The sequence below is a fragment of the Gobius niger genome (assembly GCF_951799975.1).
Source record: "Gobius niger genome assembly, chromosome: 14".
NCBI lineage: Eukaryota > Metazoa > Chordata > Actinopteri > Gobiiformes > Gobiidae > Gobius > Gobius niger.
In genome coordinates, this window is record NC_136865.1 from 13200409 (window position 1) to 13218246 (window position 17838).

Below are 17838 nucleotides of genomic sequence, written 5' to 3' on the forward strand. Positions count from 1 at the left end.
GTAATTTTCCAAACTGTATGTGGTTATGTTGATAGAGGCAAACTGGGATCTCAGACGAGGCGGATAGAAGACCAACCCTGTGTTTGTGTGTGCAACCTTTTATGTAGTTATTTGTCAGCCTTCTGTGCTTTCAATTATATCCAACCTCAGCATGAAATCCACTGTCACTTTATACAACGCTATCCCTAATCAAATGTAGCCATGTGACTGCGTGGGTGAGGGAGATGAAGCAGGAGAGTAAACCTGCAAGCATTATGGGATGGCAGAGGCCTGTACACGTTTCGCACCTCAGCAGGTTGTGTGCGCATGTACCATGGCTCCTGCTGGATTTATCTGGTGGCTGACTTGACAATCAGCCAGCCTGTCTCAAAAACAAGCAACACATAATAATTTCCCTGTCCAAGCTCCGGCATCACTTCCTGAGAGGAGAGCAGCGGTCCAAAAGACTTCTCCGTGGCGACCAGTTGCCAGGAAACAGTTCGGATGGGTTAATGTCTCTCAAGTGATGGGCAGCAGGCAAGGTTGTTACACAATAAGATAAAATGTCATCAAACAGCAGAGCGTGATTTGCTTCTTGAACTAATTTTGTGTTTGGGTGCCAACAACTGGCTTTGATATAGTGGCATCTAGCGCTACGTATACCATTACTCATGGTGCGATAAAATAAGTAAGGGCAAAATAGAAACACTAACCCACACTACACACTACTGATGATGCATCTCAAGCTATTTTTAGTCCACTACTTCTCTGACCTTATTCTGTCAACCCAATTGTGACTTAACGCCAAGTTTTACGGCTTTTAAAGCATCACTGGCCAGGTCTCCAGAGCAGGTCACTCAACTCAAGATGCAGGCAGCCTGTGGTAGTCAGCAGTCCCTGTACTCAGGAGGGATGTGCTCTGAACTGTTCTCTGCTGCCCTCTAGTGGGGACCATGAGAACACTACACAGGGTAAAGGCAGCTACTACATCTTTATTTGCAGCATCTTTAAAAAGCCAGTGTGAGGGGTGACAAATAGTTAATTGAACAAAGTGCTTCATATCGTCTTACAAAAGAGGATTTAATAGAGATTTACAAATCAAACTGTCATGTAGGAGAGGCCTTATACACAATATATGTGAAGAACACTTGACTATATGCAGCATTGCGGATTTATTTACATTATGTACAATTATTCTGGGTTTTTGTGAACTTTTGACATTTTTTAAACACTGATTTTAATACAAACCCGAACAAACCACTTTGGAATAAAGTACGTAGGAAAGAGTCGTGTCCATGTGTATTTAACTGAGACCACATGTCCTAACCTTATCTCTCATCCTTTGCAATGATTTGAAGGACAGTCTGGTTGAAGTCTTCTGGGTGGTCAGCAAATACATAATGTCCAGCTCCTCTGATCACCTACAAGAATGACATGTTATAGGTTTGTGTTATATAATTTATATAAAAATGTTTAATTACATTAAATGGACTGACTTTAATTTCCACATCTGGCCTGGTTTTCTTGACTGCATATCCAGAGTCGCTGTCGATGCTTGAGCGGGATCCATATATAAAGGAAATAGGGATGGCAGCCGGAACCTGTCCAATCCTCTCCAGCATTGGCCTCTTTGCCCAGCCATATGGAACAGTCATGTTCTTGAAAGCAGTCTCTCCACTGAAACAAATAGAACAACGTCAGACCATAGACCGCATATTGCTACATCTTGTGCTTATGTCCTACCTTGGATCTTGTGCATTCAAATGGTAGATGTAGTCAGACACAGTGTTGTCATCAAACACAGAGGAGTACTTCTGTTTAAAATCCGACCTGATTGTCTGGACGAGCATAGGTCCTGTTTCATAAATGTAAACAGAAGTAAAAGCTTGAGAGTGTATACGATAGCTAACATGCGTATAGGCTACTGTAAATATGTGTGTATGAAACAGCAAGACCATGGCACACTGACAGACAGGGATAAATGGAGACCCTGTTTGCATTGTTAACGAAGGATAAACGATTTGGGGAGAAAAAAAGCAAGAATCTACAAATATGGTGATTGCAAGAGTGCTTACCAAGAGGGCCTGCCAGTCTGAGCCCTGCCAGAGGGTTGAAAGGGCTCATGAAGGCGCCCATGGCTCTGATCCACACTGGGATGGAGCTAGGGTTGGGGTTCACGGGGCGAGCTGGAAATCCCCATGGCTCCACCAGCAAGAGATGCTTCACTCTGCAAGTCAGGCACAAGTACACGGACAGTTTTCAGTGTGAAGCTATTGTTTGTAATGAAATCCAGATGCAATAGAATAATTTAAGCAAAGATAAAAAAGACAACTAAAACCCTAAAATACAGTGTAAAGCAGCACAACGATTGGTCACCTTTGTGGATATTTAAGTGTGTAGGCAGCAGCCAGGTATCCCCCGAGGTTATGCCCCAGAAGCAGCATTTCCTCTATCCCCACTCTCTCCCTCCACTCCTCCAGGGCATCCACAAACTGCTCCTCTGCCGCCTCTGGGTCGGTGCTGAACTGTGGTCGGCTGCTGCGGCCAAATCCCAGTAAGTCTAACGAGTACACAGGCCCAGATCCGGAGAGAGAGTCCAAGTTCTGTGACCAAAGTGCCACACCAGCTCCAAAACCGTGCAGTAAGACCAGCGGAGACCTTTGATGGGATGGGAGGGACGGGGAGCAGGGCTGGGAGGAAAAAGCCAGGGTCCATAGGAAGTTGCCATTGGATATCCGGACATGTTGCCGAGAAAAAGGGCCCCTCACAACTGCAATGGCACAAAGCAGAGGCGGGTTGTTTACTTGATTAATTTTTGCTTTTAACCAGTAAAACATATTTTAATTAATGACACAAATAAATATTTTGGCTCCTTTTCCTACCTCATCATGAAAGTAATATAGCACTATAATATTATGCTGTGTAAAGCAATGTAATCTAATTCGACACCCATATTACAACTAACAAGAGTGCTGGTCATGGTTTAGTCCAAGTTTGACTAATAGCCTACATAAACAGATTCATGTTTTTAGAAAGTGTGGAAATGGGAATGAGTTAATTTGCTCTATTTTTTTCTTTAATGGCCTGTACATTTGCAGAGTGACATGATAGATTTTTATTCCAGATCCCGCTTTAGCCATAATTAACCACATTATTGAATATGGAGAGGAGGACGAAGAGAGGACTGGGGGAAATCAAACTGGCAACCTTCAAGTTCACAGACAAATGATTAAACCACCACTCTGCCATGTCTGTGAAAATGACACAAATGATGTCAATATTGCAACGAGCGATACAGCTTCCGTATCCGTAAAAAAGATATACTGAGCAGTGATACATACATACTTTTAAGCATCTTTTCCTCCGCATCTTTTAACTGAGTGGGAGAGGTGGGGCGCCAGGAGGGAAGCCAACTTGAGAGCCATGAGCTGTGAAATAAGACATAACAGAACATTGTGTTCTATTGCACATTGACAAAATGTACAGTGACCTTTGACCGCTACACCGCTGTAATCGGGAAACATGGATTCCAATCAATATTACCATAGTCATATAATATGCACACAACAGTGATAAGAAAACTGTGTGAAAGACATAGGGAATTAGCTAAATATCAACACATTACAATATACACATTTTTACTTTATAATTAAATTAACAATCGTGGTAGTAGCCTGGGTCTATTTAACCAGCATGTATCACACTGCAGCCGTGACTGTACCGTAGACAGTCACGTCACACCTGTAATAACACTGACAAACTGTAGTGAGCGTTTAACTTGTAAAATGTTGTGAACTAAACTCACCAGGATTCTTGTGTGGGAGGAATAACCTCCTCTGCCATTCTTCGCATGGTTAGTGTGACAGCTCCATGGCACTGTTTTCAACTAGAGCGAACCTAGATTGGGCCATAGTTCCTAGAAAGGTCAGACGCGTTCAGGTGCCTTCGGAAATATTTCACTAGCCATGTGTAAATACAGTGGATTTTATAATTTACGAAGTGCACGCGAATCTGTCAACCGGGTTGGTTACTTTGTTGCATCCAGGTTTCATTTATTCTATTATTTTGCAATTTAAACGTATTTTTGTTTAATTTAGTAACAAAAACTTAATATCGAGTGAACTTCGAGGATATTTTTTGCTTACATGAAGTCGCATCATTTAGCTTTGTTGTAGCCAGGCTACTTAGCACCCGCTACTTCTATTAACAGCCCAATTGTTTTCCAAATTAAATTAATTGCGACTTATCAGTGGCCTTTGAAGTTATTTTGCTCAGTTGTCACTGTTTAAGCCCCGATAATCAAAGCAGTGTCTGCTTTCTATCTGTGACTGTATCTGAATTAATATAACATATGTTATGGAGGTTTATTATGTGAGAGTAGAAAACTGGAGCCTATTGTTGCAGGCAGCCAGGTACATGACAACAGAAAAGAAGGGAAAAAATCTGTAGTAGCAAACTTGTATGTTGATCAAAGCCAGGAGTAGGTCTATTATAAATGCATGACACGTGACACAAGTTCTGAGCAAAGTATTTATTGCTGATTATTAAGAATTCAGTAATCTATTTTAATTCTACTTTTGTTTTTCCACAGGTTTACAGTCTAGTACTGAACATGGTTTTATTCTGACATGGTTGTGACTAGACCCTCCTATCAGTTTAAGGTAATGTGTGCAGATTCATCACTATATTTTCTGTGTTGTACAATAATGTTAATGTTTTTTTTTTTCTACAATAGTGCTCATGGCCAGTGAGTCGTGTTTATACTTTGCCAATGTTTTTGTCTTCATTGCCAGCTAGTTAAAATTTCATAAGGCCACGGGTAGTTATAGGCCCCCCATTGGTTAATGCTGGCATCCTATAGATTAACCGTTAGTGACTGGGATTGTAGACAACAAGTGTAACTTTCCATTTTCATTTCATTTCAGACAGAAAAACTTGCATGTATGTGGAAAAATAAATGAGTCACTCACCAAACTTTATATTTGTTACTTGTGGCACCAAATAAAGGAGTTTACAGCAGCAACTATTCACTCAATTATCTGAAATTATTATTATTATTTCCATAATTTATATAATTTTTCTTTCCAGTTAAGCTGTGGAGATGTTGAAGCACGTTAAGGAAATGGCATTGACCTGTCAAGATTCTCCAAGAACAGAATAAAAGGTTAGTCTGCAAAAATGTGATTCATTATGACTACAGAAACTGATTTATCTTATATTATTGAATATGGCTTTGATTTGTAAATGATTAGAAATAGCTGGTTAAAACCATCTTTCTAGCTGGCAAGTAACAACCATGGATTGTTTTTTTTTGTTTTTTGCCCCATCCCTGGTCTCCTCAGATTAGTCAGCAACATTGAGTGTTTCTCAGACATGACCCAGTGCACTATGGGTAATCAGAGTTAGCAGGCTGTTCGGAGAAGGAGGATGTGGAAGAAAGGCGGAGGGTCTGTCTGGTTGCTAGGATACGTGGTCGGCGCCGAGAGTGGATATGATTTATAATGGCCCGTCTCACCGTCTCACTTTCTCCACTACTTTCATGTTTCCTCTCCTCCCTCTCACTTTGCCCCGGCTCCAGTCATCCTTTACCTCTGTGGGTCGATTAGTGGGCCTACAGACGGATGACGGTATTTTGGGCTGGCACTATCAATATTTGCCGTGCTCATTTCATTTCTGCCCTTTTTGACATACGCATTTACTTCATGATTTTATGTATTTTTAACATAATATGACATTGCTGTTTAATCCAGCCACATATAAAACAGCATAGAATCTGGTTTTATGCGTGGTATGAGTGTGGTAGTAAACAAATCAATATTCTGAAGAAAAACATAGAGGAGATAATAATTCAGACTTGTTTGCTTTTACCTCTTATCTTTAGTTCCTGTTGATGTCAATTTCAGGATAAGGGCAAAACTTGGCTGCGGCCTGCGTATTCTGATGCACTGAAGACAGCATGTTTATAGTATCAAGCTACGGTTGATTTCTTGTCTTGGCTGGACAATTCATTAAGAATGACAATCAAGAACATATACTTGTATATGTTTAGAGCAAAGAGAGTCAAAAGTGTGCTTGGAACTAAAGAGTGCTCATTTCTTTTGGACCTAAGTGATACAGCAATTCAGACTGGAGTGTCCATGTTCCTCTGCCCTCTCTCAGTCTGTCCAGTGTCTTCCAGTAAATGGAGGATAATTTTAGAGCGATAAAGAGCCCAGAGGATATTGAGGGGAGGTGCACTCATACACACACGCGCACACACACACACACACACACACACACACACACACACACACACACACACACACACACACACACACACACACACACACACACACACACACACACACACACACCTACGAGCTGGTCCTCATTCGCTCTTGCACCTGCTGACCTCACAGGATCCAGCCAGATCGACTACTGCTGAGTGTGCGGCTTCCACGCGCACAGACGCAGGAATGCATACACACTTTGACTAATAGGCCTAATGCTTCCTGAAGAGGGCACAGTGCTGCATTAGCTACGGATGTGGGATTGATTTAGAAACTGAAAGCCTTCTCGTGTCAGTGTGTGTGTGAGTGTGTGTTGATGGCAAATGCCTCTGAAGATGTTATACATGCAGCATGTATCCATCTCCCCGCTCCAACATTATCTATTTGTTCACAGATAATGATGGCCCACACAGGCACATAGCACATTTACATGATTTTACATTTCCATGGCTTTCATTTTGTAACAACAGCGCTTGCATCGCACTATTGGTGATAAAAATATAACAAAGCCATATTCATTTCTTAGGAGATAATTAAAACTGCATTGCACTGAGACAAAATTAATTAATTGCACTCGTTCACAGAGACATTTAAAATACAGCTACAGAATCCCTGTAGATTAGGCAGTTAATGTATAAAAATCAATTTTCTCTTTGTGCTAGAGACTGCATTTGCGGAGCCTCGCAACAGCTAGGTTATTGTTGATGTTCATAAAATATTAAGGAAAGACAATGTTTATAAAGTAATTAAATATTATCCGTCATGTTTTATAATTCAACTTTTAACTTGAACAAACAGCAGTCGTATCACTCTCAAATTTACGTACTTTTTGGGCCCGTATTTGAGAACGTATATAAAAAACAAATGCCGGTAAATAAAAGAAATAGACAAATGCATTGCCTTTGATGACCCATTCCCAACATTGCAAATACCACCAAAAGCTCCTCTTTTTTCCTATCTATATCTTACTATTTAAAAGTAAATGTTTGGAACAAAGACCATTTGGGAGAAAACAGAAATCAGTTAAACTAACACAATAATACCATGCATTTCAGACCATGTTTGTAGAGGTCTTTGCAAGGATATGAAGGACTGTCTGGTTGAAGTCTATGTGTAAGACCCTGTTGAGACGGGATATTTGGTTGTTTGCAGAGGACATTGTATTATCTAAATAGCTGCAGCCTTTGCAATGTGCTAAATTAGATAATTAGAGTTTGATTATTTGGCAATTTATTTTGCAGCCCTTGTTGATCAAAGTAAGAAAGCCTTTTGAACACCTTTGTAAAGTGGTTTATGGTGCATTAAAGTGACAAAGTGAGATGAGAAAGTGTGATGAGGCTGACCTGGATGCAGCGTGGAGCTAAATGAAGAAACAAAGATTGTAGCACAGAGGCATAAATCACTGCTCCCAAACCAGGTATGAGCCAGTGCGGGTGCTGTGGTGCTGTGAGCTGGCAGGGTAGGGTGTAATGGGTTAAAGTGTGTTGAGAGCAGAGGATGAGGTGTCCTGGGGGGAGGAGGAGAGAAGGAGCACAGATAGAGAAAAGCAGACGTGGAGGAGGTAGGGAATTGATGAAGCAGAAAGCTGGGTTATTCCTGCTGTGAATCTGTGTGTCTTTGCTGTGTGGATGGAAGACTGTGTGTGTGTGAATGCATGAGGGGTTGTGAATGGCAGGCTCTGGCAGTAAATGAAACTGTTTATCAGATCAATATTGCCATCATCTCACAGATGACTGTGGCCTCTACTGAAGAGCAATCATAAATCACAGCAGAATATGGAGGGCAGCGATCTATACACACGTGGTGTGTGTTGCCTTTGCTCTGTGTGTCTGTGCACAAGCACGCTGGGTTTCCTTCATAATTTCAGAGATTAGAGAGGAAGCCACTTTTTCCTTTTGTGTGAAGCACCGAAGATTTATTCAGAACGATCTCCGCTATATAGTAATTGCTTCAAAATTACTTTGATCAAATGGTAATTTAATGTTTCTCTAACTTACTTTTGTGATGCACACTTTGAAAAGTCAAACAATATCTTGTCATGTAACTTATTCTTTTGCTAGTGATTACTACATGCTCATTAATTAGATAAGCAACTGTTATTCAAACAGTATAGCAGCAGCCATATTGTAAACGTGTCGCTTCCATTGTTCCTCCATAGGGTTAACAGGAGTACTCTTGTTCTGCTTCTGACGGCCCCAGTGCTCACTCTGAATAATGTAGCTCCTGATATCAGTGACAAGAGTCTTGAAACCAAAATAGCATCTTGAGCTCTGATAAATATAGAAGGTAATTAAATCGGCAGGAGGAGAGAGACAGAGAAAAGCCAGGGAATGGAGAAGGTCTGTTTCATGTGTGAGGATAAAGCGCTCTTCTGCACTAAACCAGTCGCGATCAAGGCACACTGTTAGCTGTCCCTCTTTGTGACAAACCCCGCAATGACACCAAAAGTGCTCCTCTTTGCTGCACATGTCTCCATTAGGTTTGTGGAAACATTTTTCAGATATCGAGGTTCGCGACTGTCCATTTTGAGGCCCTGCCACTACCTCTTGAGTCAGTGAGTCAGCACTATTTCTGTAGTCAGTTCTCAAGCGATGCTGGCATGTGTGTGAGACACAACTTTTTATGGCTTTTTCTTTCTCCTGTTGTCTGCAAACTTTCCTCCTCTCGCACATAATTGTTCCTTTTTGTCATATGTTGTATGTGCAGGACAACAAAGGAGTAGGATCCTTGCACTGAAGACCAGAGTGGAGCGGGGTGAAAAGGTTGCGTAAGGGGTGACTCTGCTTGTCAGTGCAACCGGGCCCCATCCTTGACACGGTTCCCGGTGGGACTGTGTAGTGAAATGCGAGTGTGCGTCCATTCAGTGTGACAGCTTGTGACAGGAAGTGACTGACAAGCCCCCTTTGCCGCCGCACACAAGCCTCTGCAGACTAATGATGACAGTTAGCAGGTCGCACACGCACACTGCTCCCTTCTTCTTCCCGTTGCTTTCCCTCTTTGTCTCGCGTCTCTCCCTCGACTACCTCTTCCTCTATCACACGCCCACACAGACAATGGCATCCTGTATATCGCCTGTGACACAAAGGCCCCAAAGCGCTCATTGATTCGGGCACGCCGCCGCCGTTATCCAGAATATAAATTATAACTCACCCAGTCATACTAGTCTTTTTGATAAACGCCCCCCCCCCAAAGGAAAAAAAAAAAAAAACTACACCAGAAAGCTACACTTGCATTGTCTGTCTCTCTCTTCCTTCCTCTCTCTCCCACTCACTCACACACACAAACACACACTAACTGCACTACTCTCTGTCTTGGAATTTTACATTTTGATGAAGGAGGAAGCGCGTCATCCAATCAGGTCGGCCGCAGCGGGGAGAGACCATGTGAGCGCAGACAGCAGGGCGATCTGCGAGCTGCTTGCCCGGGCCGCCGCTGTCACTACTGGCTGAGCGTCCCCTCGTCTGCGCGTGGCCCAGTGGTACGCTCTGCATGCTCGATAAGAACCCCCACCCCTGCCACCCACCGCCACCCCCACCCCCCTCTCCTGGTCAGCGCTAGGGTGTAGCTACTGATCCTATACTACAGCACAAGAGAGTGTGGAGGGAGGAGGGACGTCAGGTGTCACCGCTTTCTTCAACCCCAGCTGAGGCTGCATCGCCACGACAACCGGCTCCGGGGCACTGCCAGGTGAGTTTGGGGACAGACACATGCACATGCACCGACTATGTTACTCTACATGCATGCTGTTTGGAAAAACTCACATTGGATGCGCACATGCACAGGTGTTCACTGACAGGCTCCAAGATGTATGTCAGCGCGTTGTCAGTCTTTTGCACAAGCACAATGGCACGGCAGAAAGTGATGGCGCGATGACATTTTTGCCAGCGAGAGCAAGGATGTACAGTGTCATAAATATGTGTATGTTTGTGTGTGAACGTACAGCATCCCTTCGTGTGCGGTGGCGGTGGGTGGGAGACAAAGGGTCTTCTCTGTCTGGCACTCTTTCGCACCAGTGCCTCTGCTGCCAGCGGAGCTATCGGAAAGTTCTCTGTGTCAGCAAAGATGTTTTATTGACAAAGAAAAAAAGAACTAATGTCAACTGATGCGTTTTTGCTTCCCTCCCCGTCGCTGTCTCCTGACTCACGGTGATAGGAGGACACGGTCACAGCAGATGATCAGCCTGTGGGTGGGGGTGGGGGGGGTGGTGTGCTTTGAGGACACGGGCCGAGAGGAAGAACGGTAACGCTGGTGGAGAGGGTTGTGGCGGTCATGACACTGGGGCTACTGTAATGTCTCAGACGTGCCACTGAGAAGGAGGTTAAAACACGTGTGGCTGTGTGAAAGGGGCTAGTGCGTATGTGTGTGTGTGTGTGTGTATGTGTATGTGCGTGTGTGTGTGTGTGTGTGTGTGTGTGGGGGGGGGGGGGTCATCTGCCGTGCATATGACTGCGAGTGTGAGTGCACATGTGAGACAGAGAAGAGAGGAGAAAGAGCAGCAGACATGTAACATGCCTAAGTGGCTACCATTACTGACCGATGAACCCAGACAAAGGGCGGCGATCATATGTGCAGTGGCGGTATGCTGAGTGAGAGCCAGATTGTGCATGTGTGACACTGGCTTTATGTCGAATGGTCTCAGTTGTGCTCATGTACAGTCTTTCTGATGCCAGTGCACATCCTGTACAGTCCCGCTGGCACCCGTACGCACTGCGCTGCTCTACGCTCGGTCCTCTTCTGTCGGCCTTGACGCCCTTATTCAACCCATCCTGTGTGACAGCACTTTGTCATACGTCCCCTGCACCGACCCCTCTCTTTTAGTGCATCAGCAGAGTCTCACTCGCAGGGACTGGCTTCATGGTGTCCATGTAGCACCAGCTTGTCAAACGCTTCTTTGTGTCAATGACTGTAACAGATGATCTTATCCTTATTTGGCCTCTGTTAAATCGCACTCATGTGATGACAGGGAGTGTAGTCCAGATTACAAAAGCAAATAATGACATTTTTTTGCTTGAAATGTACTCCTGCAAAGCAACATCTGATCAGTAATGAATGCAAGCATAAAGAATAGTTATTCTCTCAAAATATATTCTAAAGGGACCTTCACTTGCCGTGACATGTACTGCTTTTAAATGTAAATGTGAAAACTACGAAAGACTATTTCATTTCATTGTCTGTTTTTAGCACACTCACCATACTATTACTTAACTCAACAGAAAAAAAAAATTACACAGAGGGTGATGTGACAATTCTGGATTTTGCACATTTAGTATTATGAAAATTGAGCTCTACTACTTTCGCCCAAAATTAAAAACCACTGCAAAGAGGTCACATCCCATAACCATGTAAAAGTCGATTGCCAAACATGTATTCCACAATGTGTTTGTCACTTTCCCATCGGATCTGAAAACTCCTGACTCTGACTGGAGCGGCCAGTTCTGAAAGGCAGTGATAAGAACATGCTGTACAGTTTCCCTTCAGTGCTCTCCTCTTGTTCACTCTCGTTGGCTTTCTCCTCTTCGATTTTCATCCATTTCGCACCATTGCCATTCCCCCGATCTCTCACAGGCGCATACTTGTCGTCCCCTCCTCCCTATGTGTGCACTGTCAAGCTGTAGGGTGTGCCCCCCCCCACCACCCATATTCTCCACCACATACATTACTACGAGCCATGTTACATTTACATTGATGCCATACCAAACTCATGCATGGCCGCACACTCACTGACACGCCGGCCGTCATACATGCCTCGCTTTCCGTCGTGGGCCTCTTACATTGACACATCACATGACACATATACTTTCAGGCTTTTTATGTTGGCTGCAAAGAGGGGAGGGGGGTAATTATGCGCAACAATAAGTGCTTTTTGGAGTAGAAAGTACCTCTGCCATGTTGAATAAATAAACTTTAAGCTGCAATTACAGTAATTGAACATTCCAGTACAGCCTTGCAAAATGGCTGCCGTGCCGGGTTTCTGTGATGGCCGACAAGTGTGTAGGTCTGGGGTGTCTGCGTCTATGGCTGTGCCTGTCTGTGGACGTGTTTGTATGGATTTCTGTGGAAAAATAACACAACTTTTTACCTTTCATATTTTTACTAACTAGTAACTACAAATACGACATGCCGGGCAACAGGAAATAGCTGCTTATCCATAATTATGGTATACATCCTCCGTGTGAAGCCACCACACCACAGTGAAACGCTGGTTCTTGGTCGAATTGCCCAGTTATTTGGAATCAAATTAAATAGTCACAATTATGAACAGTTCCACATACATTTCAACTGTCTGTCTGCACGGAGGTCTGATTATGTTTAAAACCTGCAAACCCTGTGTTTAGTAGTGCACTGAGAAGTACATCTTGATTTTAAAACAACAAACAAACCTAATAACCATTTGTATGAAAAATTGGATTTAGATATTTTTACAAAACTGTGCGGTCCCACAGGCATCTATTAAATCAGCTTTGGGACTCATCTTCAACGCCTCGTGACAAGCTGTGACCCAAATAGAATAATAATAATTTTAACTTAAGAACAATTTGCAGTTATATTGATATACAGTATTTTCTTGAGATCTGTAGATCCAAGCATTGATTATTTGGCGATCTATCAAAAACTGTTTCAAGATGTATGTCTATATATATATATAAATATATACATATATATTAAAAACAAATCACAGACTTTGGCTTCCCAGAGTTGCTTTTAGGTCCATGTCAACCATCTTGAGATTGTCAGCATTTCTCATGGGCTACTGCTAAGATGCTGAATGTGTTCACTAAAAAGCTGACCGTGCATGTCTTTTCTTTACAGCGTTCTGCCTCCTATGGACAAGCCTGAGTCCTACCCATCCGTTTGGTGCGGCCAAAGCTTGTGCCCGGGCCTTCTCCGGAGCTGGCAACCTTCGGGAGTCATCAGGGTTAGTGCTCCGTTGGCTCAAGTCTATGCCAAAATTATCTGCCAAGTAGCTAACTGGGACTCTGAAACAGTAAATGTAAGATTCTGCAGTAAAAAAAAAAAAAGAAAAAAAAGCTAAACAATCAAATATTAAACTTGCATAAGGAATTTGGGCCATTGCAGGGACATTAACTGCGTCTTTTAGGACGGTAGCGCAAACGTTGAGAGAATATTGAGTATCAGCAATTTGGTTGATATGATTTACTTGGACTCATATCTCTATAGGATTCGCTAAAATTGAGAGAAAGAGCAGAAATGCCCCCATGGTCCCCAATCCAATAAACTAACAATTACATACAATTACATGTATGACTACTTACATGACCCACAGAATACTGTTCTTTTTTTATGCTAGGATTGTGTAAGTTATCAAACTTTAATCAAATTGTCACTATGGCCGATCCCGATTATCGCCATGGTGCTTTTTGTGGCAGTAAAAGCTCATTGTTTGAAGTTGATTGTGGATTGTAAAGCATGGAAACTTTTTGTGTTCAGTGGCACTGGAGGTGAAAGCTGAGGTTTATGAAACGTCTATCAAACCATATTTTTAAAACCCTAATTAATGTATTTATTCATGTGTAATAAATATATTAGAGATATTATAATATATAATGTTACAAAATAACATTTAATCGATAATTGAGATTGATTGATACAAGGGAAACAATGTAGTTATTCCTTGTTGCTACATCGCCCAGCCCTACCACTAGTTTAATAAAAAAATCATGACATTTTGGGATCATTTCAAATACTGCATGTGTGGCATTTTCCTCAGTTTATCAGAGAGCCGCCGCAGAGATACAAAGCTGGACAAAATTGCGAGTGTGTGGGTGTGTGCGCATGTGTGTTCTGTTCAGAGACTTGAATGTGACAGGGTCGGCCTTACACTGTAAAATCTGTGCCGGTGTTTCGAATGCGTTTGTCATGCAGAAGTGTGGCCACAGTGTTAGAGTGAATAGCCTACAGACACAGACAGTCACTCCGAGGCAAAAGAGTGAGTATAAAGCGCTTTACGCTTGTATGCATCCGGCTGGCTCTGGGTGTGTCAGCGGATGTGTTTGCATATAATTGTGTGTGAGTGAGAGTAAACTAACCTTTCACACGCAGCACAATGGAGCGGGCTAATGAGGCAGCAGAGAAGATAATCCATGTGACTGTATACCGAAATAACACGATTAGTTATAGTTATAGAAATAATTAAAAACAATAGAAAAAAGCCTAAATCTGTAGTTTTTAGAAATTAGAACAAATTCAGTCCCCATAGAGTCATTGTAACTGTATGTGAAATAGGCCTAGATTACGTCCACGCAGCAATATTTTTATATTTATGAAATATATTACAAGCAGTATAGTATGGGAATAAATTATATCTCATTTTTCACTAAGTCTCTTAAATCTATGAAAACACACATTTTGATTCAAATGACTAAAAGTAATGAATTGAGATCATTTATGACAATATGACCCACCATGGCTTAAAAAAATGTCATTTCTGTTGGATTCTGAATGCTTCATGTTCAATCTTTTAAAGTTTCATTTTGTGTTTCAAAAGCGTTCCTTGAATGTGCTTTACATTGCAGCTGTATCATTTTTCAAGAAAGAAAAATGGATGCTCGGCAATTACTTAACTAATGCTCTCAAGAATGGCCACCACAGCACAAAACTGAAAGCCATTTGTACGTAGGTGTTTGCTAATACTGGACAGGGCTCCATTGTGAGCTGTATATATAATGTTAAGGCTCTAAATATTGCACACAGCTTCGCTATTTTGGAGGCGTAGTGAATGAAAGGTTTGGAAAAGGAAGAACAGTGTTGCCTTCTGCCTCGCTCAGCAAGAGGTGAGATGGTAAAACCCAGTGTAATGTTTGACACAAGTGACGGCCTGCTGGTTAATAGTGTCAGATTTAAAATGACGAGAAACAAGCCTCTTCCTCCCTGGTTCTCATCCCGAGTGCAGACAACAGTCAGCGTCATTTTCCAACTCAATTTACAGACGCATTAGGAGATGCTGAGGCGCGCCCTGCTCTCTCAAATGCAATCAGCCAGCCTGTGTGTTTTAAGAGGAAATGGAGGGTACCATCTTTACTGACATCTATTTGACTTCCTCTGCATCAATTATTAACATGAGTGTTATGTATAGGCCTAATTGTGTATTGACGCTTTTACATTTTCTTTGTCATATTGTTAGGATGAAGAGAACCGGCCGAACATGTAGAAATGCTGAAAATCCTTTGGTAAGTACGGTATATGTGCATTATTAAACTTTACTCTCTAAACAAGACAGTATTACACTTGTTCAGCAATATTTTATTATTTATCTAATGCATTTAAAAGGATGATAAACGATTATGAAAATTATAATATATGTAGTTATTCAAATATTCTTAGATTTTCCAAATGTATTACAGTTTGAGACGGCTGTGCGCGCCATGTAAATGTGGTCTTTGGATGTACTTTCTATTTTCTGTTCCTAGACTATCCCATCTGTCCTGTTCTAATGAAATAGCCAGACAATACTGCATTGGCTCTAATTTTAGTTGCTGAAACATTAAATAGCTACTGATATTTAATCGGACACTTGGTAAACATTTGTCTGTGCCAAACTCTAATCTACAATCAATTTTGTAATTTAAATATATTGTCTCAACATGCTGTATTGGAATGTTTTATGGCTCCATTACCACCGTATTCTTTTGTCTACTATTTTAATGAAAATTCCATGTAGCATATAAGAAATCTACATTTTGATATCGCCCTGTAATTAATTTTCCTATATGTACCTTAATAGTTTGCAGAGTGGACATTTTAGAGAGATGTTTGGAGGAGTGTAAGGGCTATCTATACAGTTCTGTTATATATAGTAAGTGTTCGGGTGGAAACATATGAGAAATTGAGAGTCTGTGCAGAAACTGGAGAGAGAGGTGGAGAGAAAGGAAGCAGGATGCCAGACAAAGAAAGGGGGGCTGGGGATGAACTGAAATGAGAGGGAGAGATAAATATATGGCTAAATGATCATGGTGACATATTCTGAACAAAAGGAGGCATCGTTAAACGGATGGTGTTTTCTATAATTCTCTTTTACACACAAAACTATCTACAGCAATCTTTCAATTCATTTGGCCCCTCAAAAATGTCACTGATCATTCATACTCCTTTACACCCTTCATTTCTCCCTGTGTCACCTCATTTCTTTCCCCAGCTGTTTGCTCATCTGTTTCACTCTTAATCCTTTCCCCTCTAATCTATTCACTTTCGGAGACATTTTCTTGGTTCTGTCTGCAGAAATTCGTTATTGCTGAAAAATAAAATACATCTTGGCGAAATGGCATAGACAAAAGATGGGTGTTACTCGTGCGTTGTAAAGTGCTGTGGAAGCGCGTGGAACTATATCGCGTGCAGGTGGAGCATGTGGACGTTATCTCGAAACCAGGGGCTGGCTACCATAGCAACCATATGATGAAGCAGGCAAGGCTATTTAAAGGAATTCAGCTGCTGCTTGCATTCCCGTCAGCTTCACACTGGCCCAGCCAAAGACAAAGAAATTGGGCTCGACACAAGAAACACAGTAGATTGCATTTTGCTTTTTGTCATACATTTTTAATTAGAAATAAAAAGATGTGAGCCCAGGTGTAACCCCTCTAGGTGAACTCATGCTTAAGGTTTAAAATGAAATACAAATAAAGATAGCTGTGTCAAAATATATGGTATAACTTAAAGCTTCGAGAAGCACATACTGTATTCCTTCATTTAAAAAGGTGTATCATTCAATCTACTTAATATATAAATATTAAGCACTTGACTGACACAAAATTATGAGTGACCTCTCTGATGCCACTTCCTGCACATGTGCTTTTTTCTATCTCCATCTAATCCCCACTTATTTCATATGCTAAGTAAAGCTTATATCCCCCTTCACTGCACGTACACACAAACTGACACAGACTTCCCTTATTGCTAAGTGTGATTATAAAATTTGCATTTAAAATGTTAAGAGTGGTGAGGTGGAGCCTGCAGAAAGCGTTGCAGGGGACGACATTGCTACCATAAGCACAGACTCAATACTATCCTTTATGCCTGGATCAGCGATAGGAAATTAACATGTGAAGTGCAGGTAAAGTTCTGAGAGGATTCTGATTTGCATGTGTTCTCTTCACAGCTGCCACAGATGTAGCAGCCTTTAAACAGTGGCAGAACCAACCATGCTTCCCCTGGAAGAACCTAATGAGGGTGAACACTTTCCTTTCATTCCCAATGGATATATGCTCCTCATAAGATCGCCATCTTCTGGTTCGGTGAGGCGGGACAGCTGGTGTTGTGAATCAGGCCGCCACAGTCCACGGACCGGCTACTTCCCAACACCAGGGTCTCTCCATCACCAATATCGCAGATGATGTGGAAAAAGACGACTCTTATATATTACATACATACATTCTACGTCTGTGTCTTTCAGTTAAAGTTGGTCCATTTGGACTAATGAAAATAAAGAAATCTTTAAACGTTAAATAAAATTGAAATGTATCTAGCCTGATTGTACTATGTTTATGTCATCATGTGTTTTTGTCAGTACTATTATGCTCTTCGTGTTTAATTGTTTCATTCATTCCTCTAAAGGTAATGCAGCAGAACAATTAATATG

At 41.8% G+C, this 17838-nt stretch overlaps 1 protein-coding gene and 1 long non-coding RNA gene across 2 annotated transcripts; one reads left to right on the forward strand and one right to left on the reverse strand.

Annotated features, from left to right (window-relative positions):
• Positions 1-1277: 1277 nt before the first annotated feature.
• LOC306974145 (1-acylglycerol-3-phosphate O-acyltransferase ABHD5-like) lies at positions 1278-3873 on the reverse strand. The gene is made up of 7 exons (XM_079571312.1): positions 3785-3873; positions 3325-3407; positions 2356-2749; positions 2055-2206; positions 1723-1834; positions 1476-1656; positions 1278-1400 (listed from the first exon to the last, which is right to left on the reverse strand). Exons 1-7 carry the CDS (start codon positions 3829-3831, stop codon positions 1308-1310), a joined length of 1062 nt encoding a protein of 353 aa, XP_079427438.1. The 5' UTR covers positions 3832-3873; the 3' UTR covers positions 1278-1307.
• A 5918-nt stretch (positions 3874-9791) lies between these two features.
• Positions 9792-17693, forward strand: LOC306974192. Its single transcript, XR_013793607.1, has 4 exons — positions 9792-9935; positions 13059-13164; positions 15391-15436; positions 17359-17693. It is a non-coding gene; the product is annotated as an uncharacterized lncRNA (long non-coding RNA).
• Positions 17694-17838: the final 145 nt, after the last annotated feature.